The following is a 16,532-nucleotide window of genomic DNA, read 5'->3' on the forward strand; positions in this document are numbered from 1 at the left end:
TACTTAATGTACGGGTCATTCTCATGATGTCACGGGTAATCCCAATCACCACACTCAGAATATCACCCAACGTTCCGGTCTCTGTATCCATAGATGGAGGAAGCACGCTCCACAGACCTCAGCCTCTTCCACCTTCATCAATGCATCAAGGAGGTTTATCTGCTGCAACTGCAGACGCAGGAGCCGCTTATGGAGCAAGACATAGCTTCTCCACCTACTCCGACAGCTTTATCAACCCGGGAGGCCCGTCCAACCATATGAATCCGGTCGGTAACGGCCTCTCCCCACAGGTAAGCAGCGGTAGATCCATTAATCCTTAGACTTATGTTCTGGAATGCAGCAGTGGTAAATGTACACTCTCTCGTCATCTATAACTCCAGACTCTTGTATCTCAATCAGCGGTTTTGAATTGATGACACATTATATAAAAGGTTAAACAGTACAATAATTTGGGGTCTTGCTTTGTCACTGTAGTCCCATAAATATTTGAAGACTGTAGAATATTACCCTTTTTATATCCTATTTTTGGTGTGGTTGCACAGATGGTGCAATTATCTTTGCAAAGGGTGTACATACTTTTGCACTGTGGATTATTAGCAGCTAGCACAGTGTTGAATGAATTGAGGAAAAATGGAACTTGCATTAATCATCATCTAGAGCAGAGATCCTTAAGTCGGCATGTTGGGAGTTGTAGATTTGTAGCAACTGAGATGCTAGTGGTTGCGCAGAATGCTCTGTGAAATTTATACCAAGAGATACTTGAATATGGAGTCAGGTGAAGGATGTAGGAAACATCACCACCACATGTGCATAGAATATCCAATGTGATGGACTTTTAGGTTAACAATATCTCGCCTACAATCCTGAATTACGGCCAAGTGTTGTGCACGAAAGAGATATTGAGCGCTGTGGGGAGCCCTGGATATTTTACACAGTGCAGGAAGGGAAAGATATTGGCATGGTAAGTATCCCCACACATGTTGGGGACAGCAGAGTGGGAAATATTGGGCACTACAGGGAGCCTTTAAAAATCTGGAGACTGTGAGGAATAGAAAATACTTATCAGGAGCACTGTATATTATATTAGACACTGTGAGTACTGAGATATATGTCGGGGAGTATTGATAGTAGCAGATACTGAGCTTTTTACATGCGATGGAATACATTAGGGACTAGAGGAGTTAAGGCCATGCTTTCCACACTCATTAAGGAACAGAAAATGACTTTTTCCACCCTTCTTTTTCTTGGAAAATATTCTAGATATCCAATATCTCATTATCTTGATCTAGAATGACATGCATTTAATCTAATGTAGTTAATTGCCAGCACTGTGTGGTATATCGGCCACACAAGAATAAAGCAGGGTTAAAACTGGGTTTTCATAGTGCCTTGTAAAAGTCTAGTCTGTACTGCCATGAAACCTTAGAAATGCATCATATCGGCAATGGTAGAGGTTGTAACAGGAGATACATTCGCAGCCTTATTTTTGCTACATCGACCCTTGGAAAATATAAACGCTGAAATAACTAACAGTCCATAAATAGATCAGTTTAGGAATATCAATGAAGAAACGCAAACAAACAGATCTGCTCTCGCTCATTCTCCCTGATTTTGTCCTAATCGTCTGATGGACAGTTTCCCAACCCATAGCGCTCTCAGTCATGGCAAAGAGCTGAAGAACGGACATAAAGAGATAAACTATAATATATTAAGCATGATTTCCAGTAGTTGACAGCTCATGTAACATCCATTACTTGATTTTATGTTTGTCCCGTGTGTGTTAAACACCAATGTAATTGTCTTTATAGAGGAAAAGAGGCGCTGTCGACAAATTCTGGAACATTAGCATCACAATTGTCGATTATTAGACTGGCAAACTCGGCACGGCATATCTATAACATGGTGGTGTTATAACCTGGTTGTGCGCTAGGCGATAATCACGTGGGCCTCTTCTATGTTCTCCCCCTTTCTTCCTATCGTGCCCTGCTTCTTTTCTTTTCCAAGGCGCTGCGCTTATAATAGGCATTTAAAATGAGACTTGCTGGGCGCGGGAGGGGAACTGAAAGGGATGTTAAATACTACAAAATTAGAAAAAAAACTGATGCAAATCACTGGTAAAGAGAAAATTATGTGCAATTACCCGGCGATATTGGGCAGCTCGGCCCACCCTCGACCAACAAGATCTCATTAACAAGCAGAAAATAAGATTGAAATGGTGTGTAAAAGAGCTGAAAAATGAATTTCAATGCTGCATTTGTCCACAATTACCCCCTCGTTCACACATATTTTATTGCAATTTTTTTATTCTTCTTAATCTTTCCATCCCTCAAAGCAGATTGGCGACATCCTAGCATTACAGAGGCTGAGGGAGCGAGCATTAAGGATTTTCCCTCTCTGAAAGTCAACCCTCCTCTCTGCTTCTTGCCGGCTGCTCTGTGTGGATAAGGTAGTGGTAGTCAGACAGAGACGACAGGGCAGATGAACGTTATGTGCTGCTGCGAGGGGCTGTGATTGGTCAGAGTGCGATAAGACAGAGTCGAGTGTTACTTCCCTCAAATCGAAGGGGCTCAATCTCATCCTCTATTAATATATAAAGGTCTCCTTCGTTAGCTTTCCTCTTGGTTTGAGGTAACCCAAGATGAATGGCATGAAATAACTAAAAACAAAACAAAAAACTTTTGCCTTATTGTGTCGAGTGCAAGGAGTAATGTAAACTTTTTTTTGCTTTCTAGGGTTATGGGGATCACTGGCTTTTTGTAACGCAGAATACTAAACGTATCAATTTTTTCTGGCCTTTTATTTTATAGGGGCCACTAAATAGGTATGTTTGGAACGTAAAAAAAAAAAAAACACCTCAAGCTACAGAAGTTGTTATATTACAACACAACTAATAAAACCCTGTGTGAACAGGACCCAAGAATAAGGTCTAATGAATTCAGCTAAAGTCCGATATGGTACAATACCTGTCAGAGCCTGCCACTCAGGAAACACTAGTATTTTATATGGATGGGTGCGATACATTGTGGCATTTTGGTTCTATATCAGGACGTGGGCATCTATCCAGTATTTTATTACTGGTTTTACACTCCACACTAACATCACATGAAGGAATCTGGGATGCTGGGTGATGGGAAGCCACCTGCTGCCGTCAGTCAGGGTATTAAGAACTGAACATTCCTTTACACATAAGAAAAAAATACAAAAAAACCTGTATTTTCCCGAGGCCAGAGCTGGGATTTCCTAGTGTCCCCAGAGAGGGAAGATTTCTAGTTCGGCTTTTTGCTTACTTAGGAAAACTGCCAAATATACTTTATTGAGTGTAGACATTGTCTCTAGGAAAAAAGCGTTAACAGCTCATAGTCATTATATATAGACACTTCAGCATCAAGCTGCACATTTAATACAATAATTCGCATAGTAAGCATCCAAAAGTTTCAAAACAGATCATTAACTGTGTTTGTAGCAGAATCAGTAAGAACAAAATCAATCACCTGGCATAATGGCCGTAGAGTACCCTTTACTTGCTGGAGAGAATTGATAACACTGTCGGCCTGCCTGGGGACAAGCAGTCTCACTACACACTGCAAGTAAATGTGTGAAGAAGATGCTTTATTACAATCATGTAGCATTAAAAAATTTATTGTTACAAATGAGAAAGTAGCCATCACTGAGGCTCAGTGGTTAGCACTTGCAGCGCTCAAGTTCCTGAATTCAAATCCCACCAACATTTGCAAGACGTTTGTATGGTCTCCCGTGTTTGCGGAGGTTTCACCTACACTCCAGAGACTAATAGGGAATGTAGATTGTGAGCCCCAAAAGGGACAGCGATGATAATGTCTATAAGATTATAATGTCTATAAAGCTATACAAGTAATGGATGCCATAAAGGCAATAATTAAATAAAATACCCTAAAATTGATGTTTACGAAGCAGGGTACTAAATGGAAAAAAAAAATCACATTTTAAATTTAAAAAAAAAAAGGGGGAATTTATTAGGTCATCTTGCCTGTGTAAAAACACCACATACCTGTACATACAGGTAATCTGGCCAGATAAATGGAATTGCAATTCCGAATCAGTTACCGTATATACGCTACGATGTCAAACAGAAAAGTCCATGAGAAAGGATACAGTTACACTATGCGACGTACCAGCGATCCCGACAACGATACGACCTGGTAAGGATGGCTGGTACGTCGCTAAATGGTCGCTAGTAAGCTGTCAAACAGATCTACTCAACAACACAGCAACGATACGGCGATCCGTCTAACGACCTCGGCAGTCGTTGGGACCTTGTCACACAGCAGCTATTCTGACGACTCACGCCTGCGTCCCTGAGTTCTGAGTCTCCAACAAGGTCGCTCGTCGGCGTCAAACACAGCGATGCATGCTGGCCAGCGGGACACCAGCAATCAAAAAATGGCCCAGGACATTCAAGCACGATCAGCGAGATCGTAGCGGGGGCCCGGTCGCCGCTATGTGTCACACGTAGCGAGATCGCTGGTGAGGTCGCCGTTGCATGACAAAATCTGTGACGCTTCAGCGATCTCACTATGTGAGATGGGGCCTTAAATCTAAAGCGCCCACCTGTTAGTCCTACATTTAGCCCCACCTAAAATTTCTGACAAGGAATTCACAGGAAATCCAATTCAATAAATTACATTTCCCCTAATAAAAATCAATTTTTTAAATCCACTATGGAACAGTCCATGGACATGTGGAAGGCAATTAAAATTTACAAATGACAGCAAATGTTTCCATTTGTTTATGGGAGATTTTTACCTGGATTTCAGCATGGAATAAACGCCGAAATCTGTGTGAAAAATCTGCGTGAACATGATATAAAATTAAGATATGCTATTTATTTATTTCCAAATGCACAAAAGACATCTTCAGCCAAACCTTATAAGATCTCTGACTACATCATGAAAAAAATAGATATTTAAGAAGCTGTTTGAAATGTTTACCAAGAGGATTTTCTCCTTTGTCCCTCTGATTCAGTTCTTTAGTGTCACACAGTATCTGCAACCTCTGCTTGTTAAGGGGGTTTTACACATAGCGATATCGCTAACAATATCGCTAAAACGTCACTGATTTTGTGACGTTATAGCGATATTGCTAGCGATATCGCTATGTGTGATACATAATAATAATAATAATAATAATAATAATAATAAATTTTATTTTTATAGCGCCGACATATTCCGCAGCACTTTACATTTCAGAGGGGATTTGTACAGACAATAGACATTACAGCATAACAATAATCACATACAGTAGATTATAACAAATACCAAGAGGAGTGAGGGCCCTGCTCGCAAGCTTACAGTCTATGAGGAAAGAGGTAGACACGAAAGGTGGGTGGTAACAGTTGCCCTGATTGTATGGACCAGCCATAATGTTAAGTGTGTAACAGTACAGAAACAGAGGGCTAATGGATGCATAAAGCATGTGGGAACATGATGCTGGGAACCTGGTTATGGTAAAACTTTTGGCTCTGCCACACAGGGATAGGTTAGGTTAATGTGTTGAGGCGATAGGCCAGTCTGAATAAATGCGTTTTCAGGACACGCTTAAAATTGTGGGGATTGGGGACTAATCGTATTGACCTGGGAAGTGCATTCCAAAGAATTGGCGCGGCACATGTAAAGTCTTGGAGACGGGAGTGGGAGGTTCTGACTATTGAGGATACTAACCTCAGGTCATCAGCAGAACGGAGGGCGCGGGTAGGGTGGTATACTGAAACAAGGGAGGAGATGTAGGGTGGTGCTGAGCCATGGAGGGCTTTGTGGGTGAGGGTAATAAGTTTATACTGAATTCTGGAGTGGATGGGTAGCCAGTGTAATGACTGGCACAAGGTAGAGGCATCGGTGTAACGATTGGTGAGGAATATGATCCTGGCTGCAGCATTCAAGACAGATTGGAGAGGGGAGAGTTTTGTAAGAGGGAGACCGATTAGAAGAGAGTTACAATAGTCGAGACGAGAATGAATAAGAGAAACAGTAAGAGTTTTTGCAGAGTCAAAAGTAAGAAAAGGTCGAATTCTAGAAATGTTTTTGAGGTGCAGATGACAAGAGCGAGCCAGTGATCGAATGTGGGGGGCAAAGGAAAGCTCGGAATCAAGTATGACCCCAAGACAGCGGGCATGTTGCTGGGGAGTAATAGTGGAACCACAGACGGAAATGGCAATGTCGGGTGTAGGTACATTAGTAGCGGGAGGAAACACAAGGAGTTCAGTCTTTGACAGGTTCAGTTTCAGATATAGTGAGGACATGATATTAGACACAGCGTTTAGACAATCGCCAGTGTTTTCTAGAAAGGCTGGCGTGATGTCAGGAGAAGAAGCGTATAATTGGGTGTCATCAGCATAGAGATGGTACTGGAAACCAAATCTACTGATTGTTTGACCAATAGGGGCAGTGTACAAGGAGAAGAGGAGGGGGCCTAGAACCGATCCTTGAGGAACCCCAACAGTAAGGGGAAGGTGAGAGGAGGAGGAACCGGCAAAAGAAACAGTAAAGGAGCGGTCGGAGAGATAGGAGGAGAACCAGGAGAGAACGGTGTCCTTGAGGCCAATGGAATGGAGCATAGTGAGGAGGAGCTGATGATCCACAGTGTCGAATGCTGCAGAGAGATCCAAGAGAATTAGCATGGAGTAATGACCATTTGATTTAGCTGTTAGCAGATCATTAGAGACTTTAGTGAGGGCAGTTTCAGTGGAGTGTAAAGAGCGGAAACCGGATTGGAGAGGGTCGAGAACAGAGTTTTCTGAGAGATAGCGGATAAGACGGGAGTGGACCAGGCGTTCCAGGAGTTTAGAGCTGAAGGGAAGATTAGAGACAGGTCTATAGTTAGCGGCACAGTCTTGGTCGAGGGATGGTTTTTTAAGTAGTGGATGTATGATGGCATGCTTAAATGAGGGAAAAATACCAGAAGAGAGAGAGAGGTTAAATATTTTAGTTAGGTGAGGGGTGACAGCAGGGGAAAGGGACTGGAGGAGATGTGACGGAAATGGGTCACTGGTGCAAGTAGTTGGGCGAGAAGATGCAAGGAGCCTGCTTACTTCTTCTTCTGTGACTGGTTCAAAATCAGAGAGTGAGTTAGATGCAGTGGGGGAGGGAGGACAGTGCATGGTATGAGGGGATTTGGAGATAATTTCCTGTCGGATCTGGTCAATTTTTTCTTTGAAGTAATTGGCCAGATCGTCAGCTCGGAGCTCCGTGGTTGGGGCCTGTACTCTTGGATTGAGTAGAGAATGAAAAGTGTCAAAGAGACGTTTCGGGTTATTGGACAGTGAGATGATGAGGGTGTTGAAATAGGTTTGTTTGGAGAGGTGAAGGGCAGTGTTGTATGTTCTAAGCATAAACTTAAAATGGATGAAATCTTCGTGTAGATTGGATTTTCTCCACAGACGTTCGGCGCACCTGGAGCACCGCTGCAGGAAACGTGTTTGCACCGTGTGCCAGGGTTGTCGCCGTCTGCGTTGTGGTGTTCTATTTATAGGGGGTGCAAATTCATCCAGGGCAGTTTGAAGTGTTTCATTGTAATGCTTCAATGCAGAATCAGGACATGAGAGGGAGGAGATAGGGGCCAATGAAGACTGCAAGTTCTTCAGAAGTTTCTGGGTGTTAATGGCCTGTATGTTTCTATAAGTCTGGACAGTGGGGGTGACCTGAGCAGCCTGGCAGTTCTTTATAGAGAATGAAAGAAGATTGTGGTCAGAGAGCGGGAGAGGGGAGTTTGCAAAATCATCCACTGCACAAAGCCGAGAGAAGACCAAGTCAAGGGAGTTTCCGTCTTCATGCGTTGGAGAATTAGTAAGCTGCGAAAGGCCAAATGAGGAGGTTAGAGATAAAAGGTGAGTAGCAGATGGGGAGAGGGGAAGAGCAATGGGATGTTGAAATCTCCCATGATGAGGGTAGGGATGTCACAGGAGAGAAAATGTGGAAGCCAAGTGGCAAAATGATCCAGGAACTGATGGGAGGGGCCGGGAGGACGATACACCACCGCCACTCGCATGGAGAAGGGGGTGTAGAGTCTGACGGCATGGACCTCAAAAGAAGGGAAGACAAGTGAGGGTACTTGAGGGATAACCTGAAAGGTACATTTTGGTGATAGGAGCAGACCAACGCCTCCACCAGCTCTATTGTCTGATCTTGGGGTATGAGAGAAGTGTAGCCCCCCGTATGAAAGAGCAGCAGCAGCGGTAGTATCTGACTGCTAGATCCAGGTTTCAGTAAGAGCCAGGAGGTTAAGAGAATTAGAAAGGAAGAAGTCATGAATGAAGGAGAGTTTGTTACACACTGAGCGAGAATTCCAAAGTGCACAATTAAGAGAGACAGATGGCATGCAGGGAATATTAATAAGATTAGAGGGGTTTCTGAGTGTAGCAGTGGGGGGGTTTGACTTTCTATAACATGGGGGACCAGGGTTGGGAGCAATGTCTCCTGCAACTAGGAGAAGGAGGATAGAAAGAGTGAGCAGATGGTTAAGTGATTTGTGAGAGCGTCTCTGGTGTTGAATGGTGGGACTGGCTGGATCTGTGCAATTTAACAATGTGAAAAGAGCATGAGTGCTATACATAGGAGAGGAAAGAAGCGAGGGGCCAATATGGATGGAGTGTGGAGAGTTAATGCCAGGGCGGTGGATGTGTGTGAATGCAGCGGCCAGGATAAAAATTACACAAATGCATATGGTATATATTTGTTGTACTCCAAATGTACAGAGAGTAGATGTATATAAATGTCTTACCTGTCTCCTGCCCTGTCTAACTGCCATGTTATAACTGCCAGAAGTACTTTGATACATGTACTTAGATTACATGTGCATAAATGCTCCCCCTAGCTAGGTCTGAATATATAGGAGGTTAAGGCTAAGCTTTTGTTTTTTTTGTGGCTCTCTCTGCTCGTTAATCAATCACACTAAATTGAGACACCAGGACCCAATAAAATGTTGTGGTCAAATAAACACATGTCCAGCACTACATGGATCATAAAGCACTTTGAAAAGTTTCTTGACCTCACAACATAAGGGGACAAGCAGAGTAAGTTGAAAAAACTATATACCAGATATAAGCTTGCAGAGTTGAAAACACATAGATAGCATTCAGGATTAACTGCTTGCTGACATTGAATGGAGACACAGGAGTGGATTCAGAGCAGAGATTGGAAAAGCTGGTTACCAGATATAAGCTTGCAGAGTTGAAAACACATAGATAGCATTCAGGATTAACTACTTACCTCCGACCGGCTCCCCCCGCTGTCCATCGATGATCACGCGAGATTGGGCGGCTCCATTTCTCGTCGTCCACTTCCTGCTGGGCTTCCTGCTGTGTGAGACGAGCGACGCGTGGAGGCGGGCGGGAGGACGTCAGGATCGCTGTATGTGAAGGGTAAGTATCGTCCGCTGCGTCGCTGCTGCATCGCTGTGAGATCTTTCTGTATGAAAGCTCACTAGCGACCATTTAGCGATGCACCAGCGATCCTGACCGGGTCGTATCGTGGTCGGGATCGCTGGTGCATCGCTAAATGTAAAGGGGCCTTTACAGCGCATCATAATGTAAATCATGAAGGTAATTTTGTGATCAGCAATTTGCCACAATCGTGACACACAAGTTTGAGGTGTTTGATATTGGCTCCTAAAATTCTGATTTTTTTTTTTTCCCCCGAAGACAAGAATTTAACAGGGTGAGTAGGGATAGCCGCCGTGGAGCGGGGGCGCCATTTGCGCTTCAAGAGGGTGCCAACCTCCGCTGCTAGGTAGGGAGAAGTAAAGGTCCACTTAGGGGTAATTAGGCCACTGATCCCCCTATCCTATTCTTTTCATTTGTGGGACTAGGGTTATAATTCTGATCAGCAATAAATTGCTTGGTGATTTTTAGATGTTCTATGGTTTTAATTAATAATAATAAAGTATATGCATTTTTAGAATTAGTTTTTGTTTAGGAACCATTTTCATGACTGATTCATTCTGAATTTTTTTCTGGTATTTGATATTGCCATCTTCGTTGTATAAAGCATGCTAAACTCACCAATTGACCCAAGCTTACAGGCGTTTTACAGTTTTTAAAAAGTCATCCCCAAATGATTGCAAACTTGTAAAAAACAAACGCAGCAGTTACACTCCCTATCCCAGCACAGCAACAGCTCTCTGCTGCTGTTATGCTTTTGTTGCAGCAGTGATATCCTGTCAACAGCGCACATCACTGCTGCAGCTAATCACTAAGCTCAGTGGCTAGTGCTGCCTACATCCACAGTTCTGCTAAGCTTAGTGACTGGCTGCAGGGCTGACATCACTACTGCAGCCCTAACACAGAGACCAAAGCAGCGTCAGCAAATCAACACTGTACCTGCTGTTTTGTTTTTTTAGAGTGGAAAACCCATTTAAGGGCAGTTTCACACGTCCAGATAATTCCGGTACCAGAAAAACCGGTACCGGAGCTGTCCATGTGCATACATATGCCATCCGTGTGCTATCCGTATGTCCGTGTGTACCATCCGTGTGCTGTCCGTGTTTTTGAAAAATTATTTTCAATGTTAACCCTTTGACTTTTAAAAACGCACACGGACAGCATCCGTGTGCGGTACGTGTTTACACGGACCCATTGACTTGTATGGGTCCGTGTGATCCGTGCTGTTGCACAAAAACGGACATGTCAGCGTGTTTTGCACACGGACACACGGTCCGTGAAAACACGCTGACATCTGCATAGACACAATCATTCGAATGTGTCTACGTGTGTCAGTGTCTCCGGTACGTGAGAAAACTGTCACTACACGTACCGGAGACATTGACGTGTGAAACTGCCCTAATGCTGGCGAAGTACTGGAAATAGTAAAGGACTTCAACCTACTCGGATTGATGATTCCTCAAGACGCAGCATTGACACCAGAAGTCAATAGGAGAATCCCTATTGGCAAATCAACAATGCAGCCACCGAACAAGGTCTTCAAATCGTGTCATAATTTTTGTGGCAATATACGGATGTGAAACCTGGAAACAAGACAGAAGAAGAATCAACAGTTTTGAATTGTAGTGCTTGAGAGGTATGCTATCAATACCATGGATGACGAGAAGAACAAGTCAAGCCAGACACGTCACTGGAAGCAAGGATCACCAATCTACGACCTGTGCACACATCATACAAAGAAAGCAATCACTGAAGAAGGACATTACAGCCGGAATAATAGAAGGAGCAAGGCAAAGAGGAAGACCTGCAACCCGATAGCTGGATACTATCAAGATAACGACTGAGAAGATCCTGGTGGACCTATCTAGGCTGCACAAGTTCCATCTTCCTACAGATCTTCATACAGAGTGTTCATCCAACAAATCGCCAAAGTGCCGCTCTTTCTCTAGATGATAGATGTAAACATATCCATTGTGTGCTAAATGCTAGACTGTGTGAGTTTATGGGGAATTCCATATTAACATTTTAACCAATCAACATCACAAAAGTTGCATATGACAGCAAGTTAGTAACAAAAAATGGGTTAATGGGTCCAATGAAAACTTTCTAAGCCATCGGAGTGTTGAGCATACTCATCCACACTCGGCGCTCAAGTTATCTGCTCCCTTGCGCATCCCCCTGTTCCCTCCCTCCATCCCTATCACTTTCTCTCTCCAGCATTTGATGTGGAGCACAGCCTCTCTGTCGCTTGCTTCTTCTGAACTGAGGGGATCAGTAGCGTCAGCAGAGCTCGTCTCTCTCCTTTGATCCATGTCCTGAGGCCGGCTTGACAGCAAAGCAGCATGGAGACAAAACGATTCAGCCAAAGTGATTCCTGACAACTGTCTCCCAGAGATAAGGGAGCTTCTTTCTTCCTGGGATTTTTTTTATTTAATACCTCCTCTCCGTTTCTATATGAAGGAGAGTCTCTTTAAACGAGAGGCAGCAGCCAAGATATGTTGTATGGGAATGATACACGGAAGCTGTATCTCTAAGCTCACTGTGGTCGCCTTTTTACTAGCCTCCTGGCTCAAAAGTAGCAGCAGAAATACAGACATGCATGGACCCGCGGTACAACATGGCTGACTGCTGCTTGAATACAAGATCTGTGCCTAGGAGCATGTCAGGATAGTACCCAGGGGTTCTGGTGCACATATATCAGCATCATGAATATATTTCCACCACATTCAAAAATGCTACATTGTGACAGATAATACTTGCTTATATCTGCAATCTGTTTTCCATACAGGCCAAACGGAATGCACATGGAGATGAACGTTTTCCATACGCCATTGTTGGGGGAGGGGGAGGCAGCATGCACTATTCTCTTCCGACTCGGTGACTGGATAGAAAAGAAATTAAAAATATACTGACATATTCTGTTTGGAATCCAGTTTTAAAAGATCCATTGCAAAAATTACATAGAAAACGGATTTATCTTAAAGGGAGCCTGTCATCTCGTTTGGCCGCTATAAGATGCGGCCACTGCCATTCGAGGCTTATCTACAGCATTCTATAATGCTGTAGATAAGCCCCCGGTGCGACCTGAAAGAAAAACAAGTTTTATTATACTCACCCGGGGGCGGTCGGTTTCCGATGGGTGTCTCACGTCCAGGGTCCGGCTCCTCCCATCTTCATGCGATGTCGTCATCCTGCTTGCTTCGTGCCGCGCTCCTGCGCAGGCGTACTTCTCTGTCCTGTTGATTGCAGAGCAGAGTCCTGCAGCGTGCAGGCGCTGGGCCTCTCTGACCTTTCCCGGCACCTGCGCAATGCAGTACTTTGCTCTGCCCTCAACAGGCCAGATCAGTACATCTGTGCAGAAGCGCGACACGAAGCAAGGAAGATGACGACATCACATGAAGATGGGAGGCGCCAGACCCGGACCTGCGACACCCATCGGACCGGCCCCGGGTGAGAATAATAAAACTTATTTTTCTCATCTTTCAGGTCAGACTGGGGGCTTATGTACAGCATTATAGAATGCTGCAGATAAGCCGCAAAAGGCAGTGGCCGCATCTTATAGCGGCAAAACGAGGTGAAGGGTCCTTTTAAGTCTTTAACCTTTTAGGCCTCCCCCACTCTATGAATACCATGGATACATTTCCCGGCAATTTTTAAAACTGGTGAATACCTGGATAGGATGGGAGAGGAGGGTAATTTGTTACTTTCACAGGCTCAACTTTTTTTTTTTTTTTATAATTGTTGTTTTTATTGAAATTTTTCAAATTTTACAAGAAAAGAAAAAATAATTAGGCATTTTAGATTTTTCACTATCATTTAGAGGTTAAAAACCAATCTTATGCTATAGTAATAGATAAACATTTTCAAGTAGATAAAGAGTAAAATTAAACAAACACTCAGACTCAAACAAAAGGAAAGGGGGGAAATGATGTGGAATTTTATGACCTAGTTATATCCATCTCATAGAGGTCATATATTTAATATGGCCCAAAAGGAATCCCAAGGAGACCAAACAAGGTGCCACTCTAGTGCCGCCTATTGGAAGTAGCAATCTTAAAAGTCAATGACGACCCTTTAACGAGCCTTGTCACATGATTTAGGATAAAAACCAAACCAGAATCTCAATTTGCCATACCAGATCTCACACTTTGCACTGACGAGGGCCAGTACCCCGATACACAGTGTCTACAAATTGAGATTCTGGTTTGGCTTTTATCCTAAGTCATAGAATCGTAGAGTTGGAAGGGACCTCCTGGGCCATCTGGTCCAAGCCCCTGCTCAAAGCAGGATTTGCTAAATCATCCCAGTCAGATGTCTGTCCAGCCTCTGTTTGAAGACTTCCATTGAAGAACTCACCACTTCTCGTGGCAGCCTGTTCCACTCATTGATCACTAACTGTCCAAAAGTTTTTTCTAATATCTAATCTGTGTCTCCTCCCATTCAGTTTCATCCCATTGCTTCTAGTCTTTCCCTGTGCAAATGAGAATAAAAATGATCCTTCTACAATGTGACAGCCCTTTAGATATTTGTAGACAGCTATTAAGTCTCCTCTCAGTCTTCTCTTTTGCAAACTAAACATTCCCAAATCCTGCAACCTTTCCTCATAAGACAGGGTTTGCAGACCGGTCACCATTCTGGTCACTCTTTTCTGAACGTGCTCCAGTTTGTTGATGTCTTTTTTAAAATGTGGTGCCCAAAACTGGACACAATATTCCAGATGAGGCCTGACCAAAGAGGCGTAGAGGGAAATAATGACTTCATGTGATCTAGACTGTATGCTTCTGTTAATACATCCTAGAATTGCATTTGCCTTTTTTGCGGCTGCATCACACTGTTGACTCATATTCAGTCTGTGATCTATTAGTATACCCAAGTCTTTTTTTCACATGTGCTGTTGCTTAGCCCTATTCCTCTCATTCTGTATATGCTTTTTTCATTTTTATTGCCCAGATGTAGTACTTTGCATTTTTCCCTGTTAAAAACCATTCTGTTAGTTGCTGCCCACTGCTCCAGTTTATTTATATCTTTTTGAATCCTCTCTCTTCTCTAGTATTAGCTATCCCTCCTAGCTTTGTGTCATCAGCAAATTTAATCAGTTCACCCTCAATTCCTTCATCTAAATAGTTGATAAAGATGTTGAACAATACAGGGCCCAGGACAGAGCCCTGTGGTACTCCACTTGAGACATTCTTCCAACTGGATGTGCAGCAATTTACGACCACTCTTTGGGTCCGATCACTAAGCCAGTTATTAATCCACCTAACAGTTGCCTTGTCCATTCCATACTTAGTCATTTTTTCAATAAGTCATGTGACAAGGCTTGTTAAAGATTCGACATTGACTTTTTCCAATAGGTGGCACTAGAGTTCTAGTCTTCTTCCTCTCTCAAGTGATAATTTGCATATTTCCCAGAGGAGCATTGCGGCTTTAAATCTCCTCATCTCGGCATGCTTGACTTGTCACTCTCCACAAGGAGCAACAATACTTGTTGGATCCCTTCCAATGGTAGGTAATCCACGGGCTCAATTTTTACCTAAAGTGGTGTATGTGAATTATTACTTGTGGGCCAATAACCATGGTCCACAGCAGTGGGACATCCTGATTTTATTTTCTTGTCCCACTTAAAGGGGTTTTCCAGGGTTGAGTTAATTTTTTGTAGTCTACATGACTGCCATCCGGCTCAGGGTCACCCACACCCAGCCCATTCCTTGATAAGCTTTGTCTCTTGGTTATATTTATTAATTGTGTGTATTCACTTGTTATTATGCATTCAACACATTGGGACAGGTCTGACCAGGATGCATTCACTAATACTACTATGTATTATTGCCTTACCTTTTATGGTGTTTATGGTGACTGTGTGTAACCCTGCTATCCGTGTTTCTATATGCATTTTGCCACTTTATTACGATTTTATATTAATACCTTAATATAATCTAAACATTTTTACACTATGTTAATCTGATACTCCTTTTTTATTCCTATATTTAAATGACTGCAGATTTGTGGATCATAGCAAAGTGCAAAACTGTGTACAGCAACAGGCAGATGTATTTTGTTGGGTTTCCCAGCTCCATGAGAATATACAGTAATATCATATGCCATTGAGATGCATATAGAATTCACCTATCCTACTTAAGTGTGTGAACTGAATTTACAAATTACCATGTTCATGATCATATATTGGCTGGTAGTTCTTTTATACCGCTGATGTGAAAAACATACACTAGTAATACCTCTCTTCCTACAAGTAGAAATGATGAGTCTTCCAACCTCCTAGAGGTGAAGGGTCGTTTGACAGCAAGTGTTTCCACTTAGTTCCAGATGCCGATGTGACAGGTGTGAGCCAGTGATAAATTCCCTACAAGCTACCCGCTATCCCAGCCCTGTGTGTGACACCGGCGTCAGACAGGGACCAAGTCAGAGATTCTCTCCATTTCCCAGAAACAAAATACGGACTAGTGAGCTATTAAGCACGAGTCAGGTTCTCAGCCAAGCCGAAAAGTCTAATGAATTGGTGCAGAACTGGATGGGATTATACATGAAACTTGTGATGCCTTCAGAATGACTATTCTACCCAATCGTGTCTATATAATGAAGAGATGGCTTTTAGCATAGCTGTTCAGACATATTCACTAAATCAGTACTCTATTACAAAGTTAAAACATCACTTTTCATTATAGCTTTAAAAAAAAAAATAGAAATATGAAAAACCACTAATAAATTAAATATACAGAGAAAAGTCATCCAAAGAATTAAGCCTAACCATTGAACCATAAGACTGGTAGATATTAACAGGGCTAAAGAGACCCTATTACTGGCCTAACCTGCCCCTAGCCTTGTCGAAGAAGTTGGCATCTGAGGAACAGGCTTACCCCTACCAGGCCCTAATATGCCATAACAGTAAGAAGCCGAAAGCATAGTACTGAACTCAAAGGCATACCAAAATCAGTCAAAGACAATTATGCAATAATAAACCACAAAATTGCCACACCATGCTAATTATCAAATGTCAGGCAATCTTTAATGGTTCAGTACCACATAAAAATGCTGATATAGGTATACTCAAAAACCATACAAGGTAATGTATCATCGTATCTGAAAAGAGTTCATGAACAAAGCA

The 16,532-nt window shown here is 42.9% G+C and overlaps 1 protein-coding gene and 1 long non-coding RNA gene across 6 annotated transcripts in view; one reads left to right on the top strand and one right to left on the bottom strand.

The window, feature by feature from the left end:
- Positions 1-16,532, top strand: part of PAX7 (paired box 7) — a 175,538-nt gene that overhangs the window by 89,452 nt on the left and 69,554 nt on the right. For all 5 annotated transcript variants that reach the window (XM_073570297.1, XM_073570295.1, XM_073570298.1 and 2 more), the window contains exon 7: positions 94-290. In XM_073570297.1, coding sequence (XP_073426398.1) covers positions 94-290 — 197 coding nt within the window. The remainder of the gene's footprint in view (positions 1-93; positions 291-16,532) is intronic.
- The window catches only part of LOC141085146 (uncharacterized), a 169,947-nt gene that overhangs the window by 68,868 nt on the left and 84,547 nt on the right, over positions 1-16,532 (bottom strand). The window contains exons 2-3 of the long non-coding RNA XR_012231221.1: positions 12,170-12,290; positions 10,853-10,992 (exon numbers count right to left, since the gene is read on the bottom strand). This is a non-coding gene — a long non-coding RNA (uncharacterized lncRNA). The remainder of the gene's footprint in view (positions 1-10,852; positions 10,993-12,169; positions 12,291-16,532) is intronic.

The sequence above is a fragment of the Dendrobates tinctorius genome, unplaced genomic scaffold, assembly GCF_039654945.1.
Source record: "Dendrobates tinctorius isolate UK_male_01 unplaced genomic scaffold, ASM3965494v1 ptg000028l, whole genome shotgun sequence".
Classification (NCBI taxonomy): domain Eukaryota; kingdom Metazoa; phylum Chordata; class Amphibia; order Anura; family Dendrobatidae; genus Dendrobates; species Dendrobates tinctorius.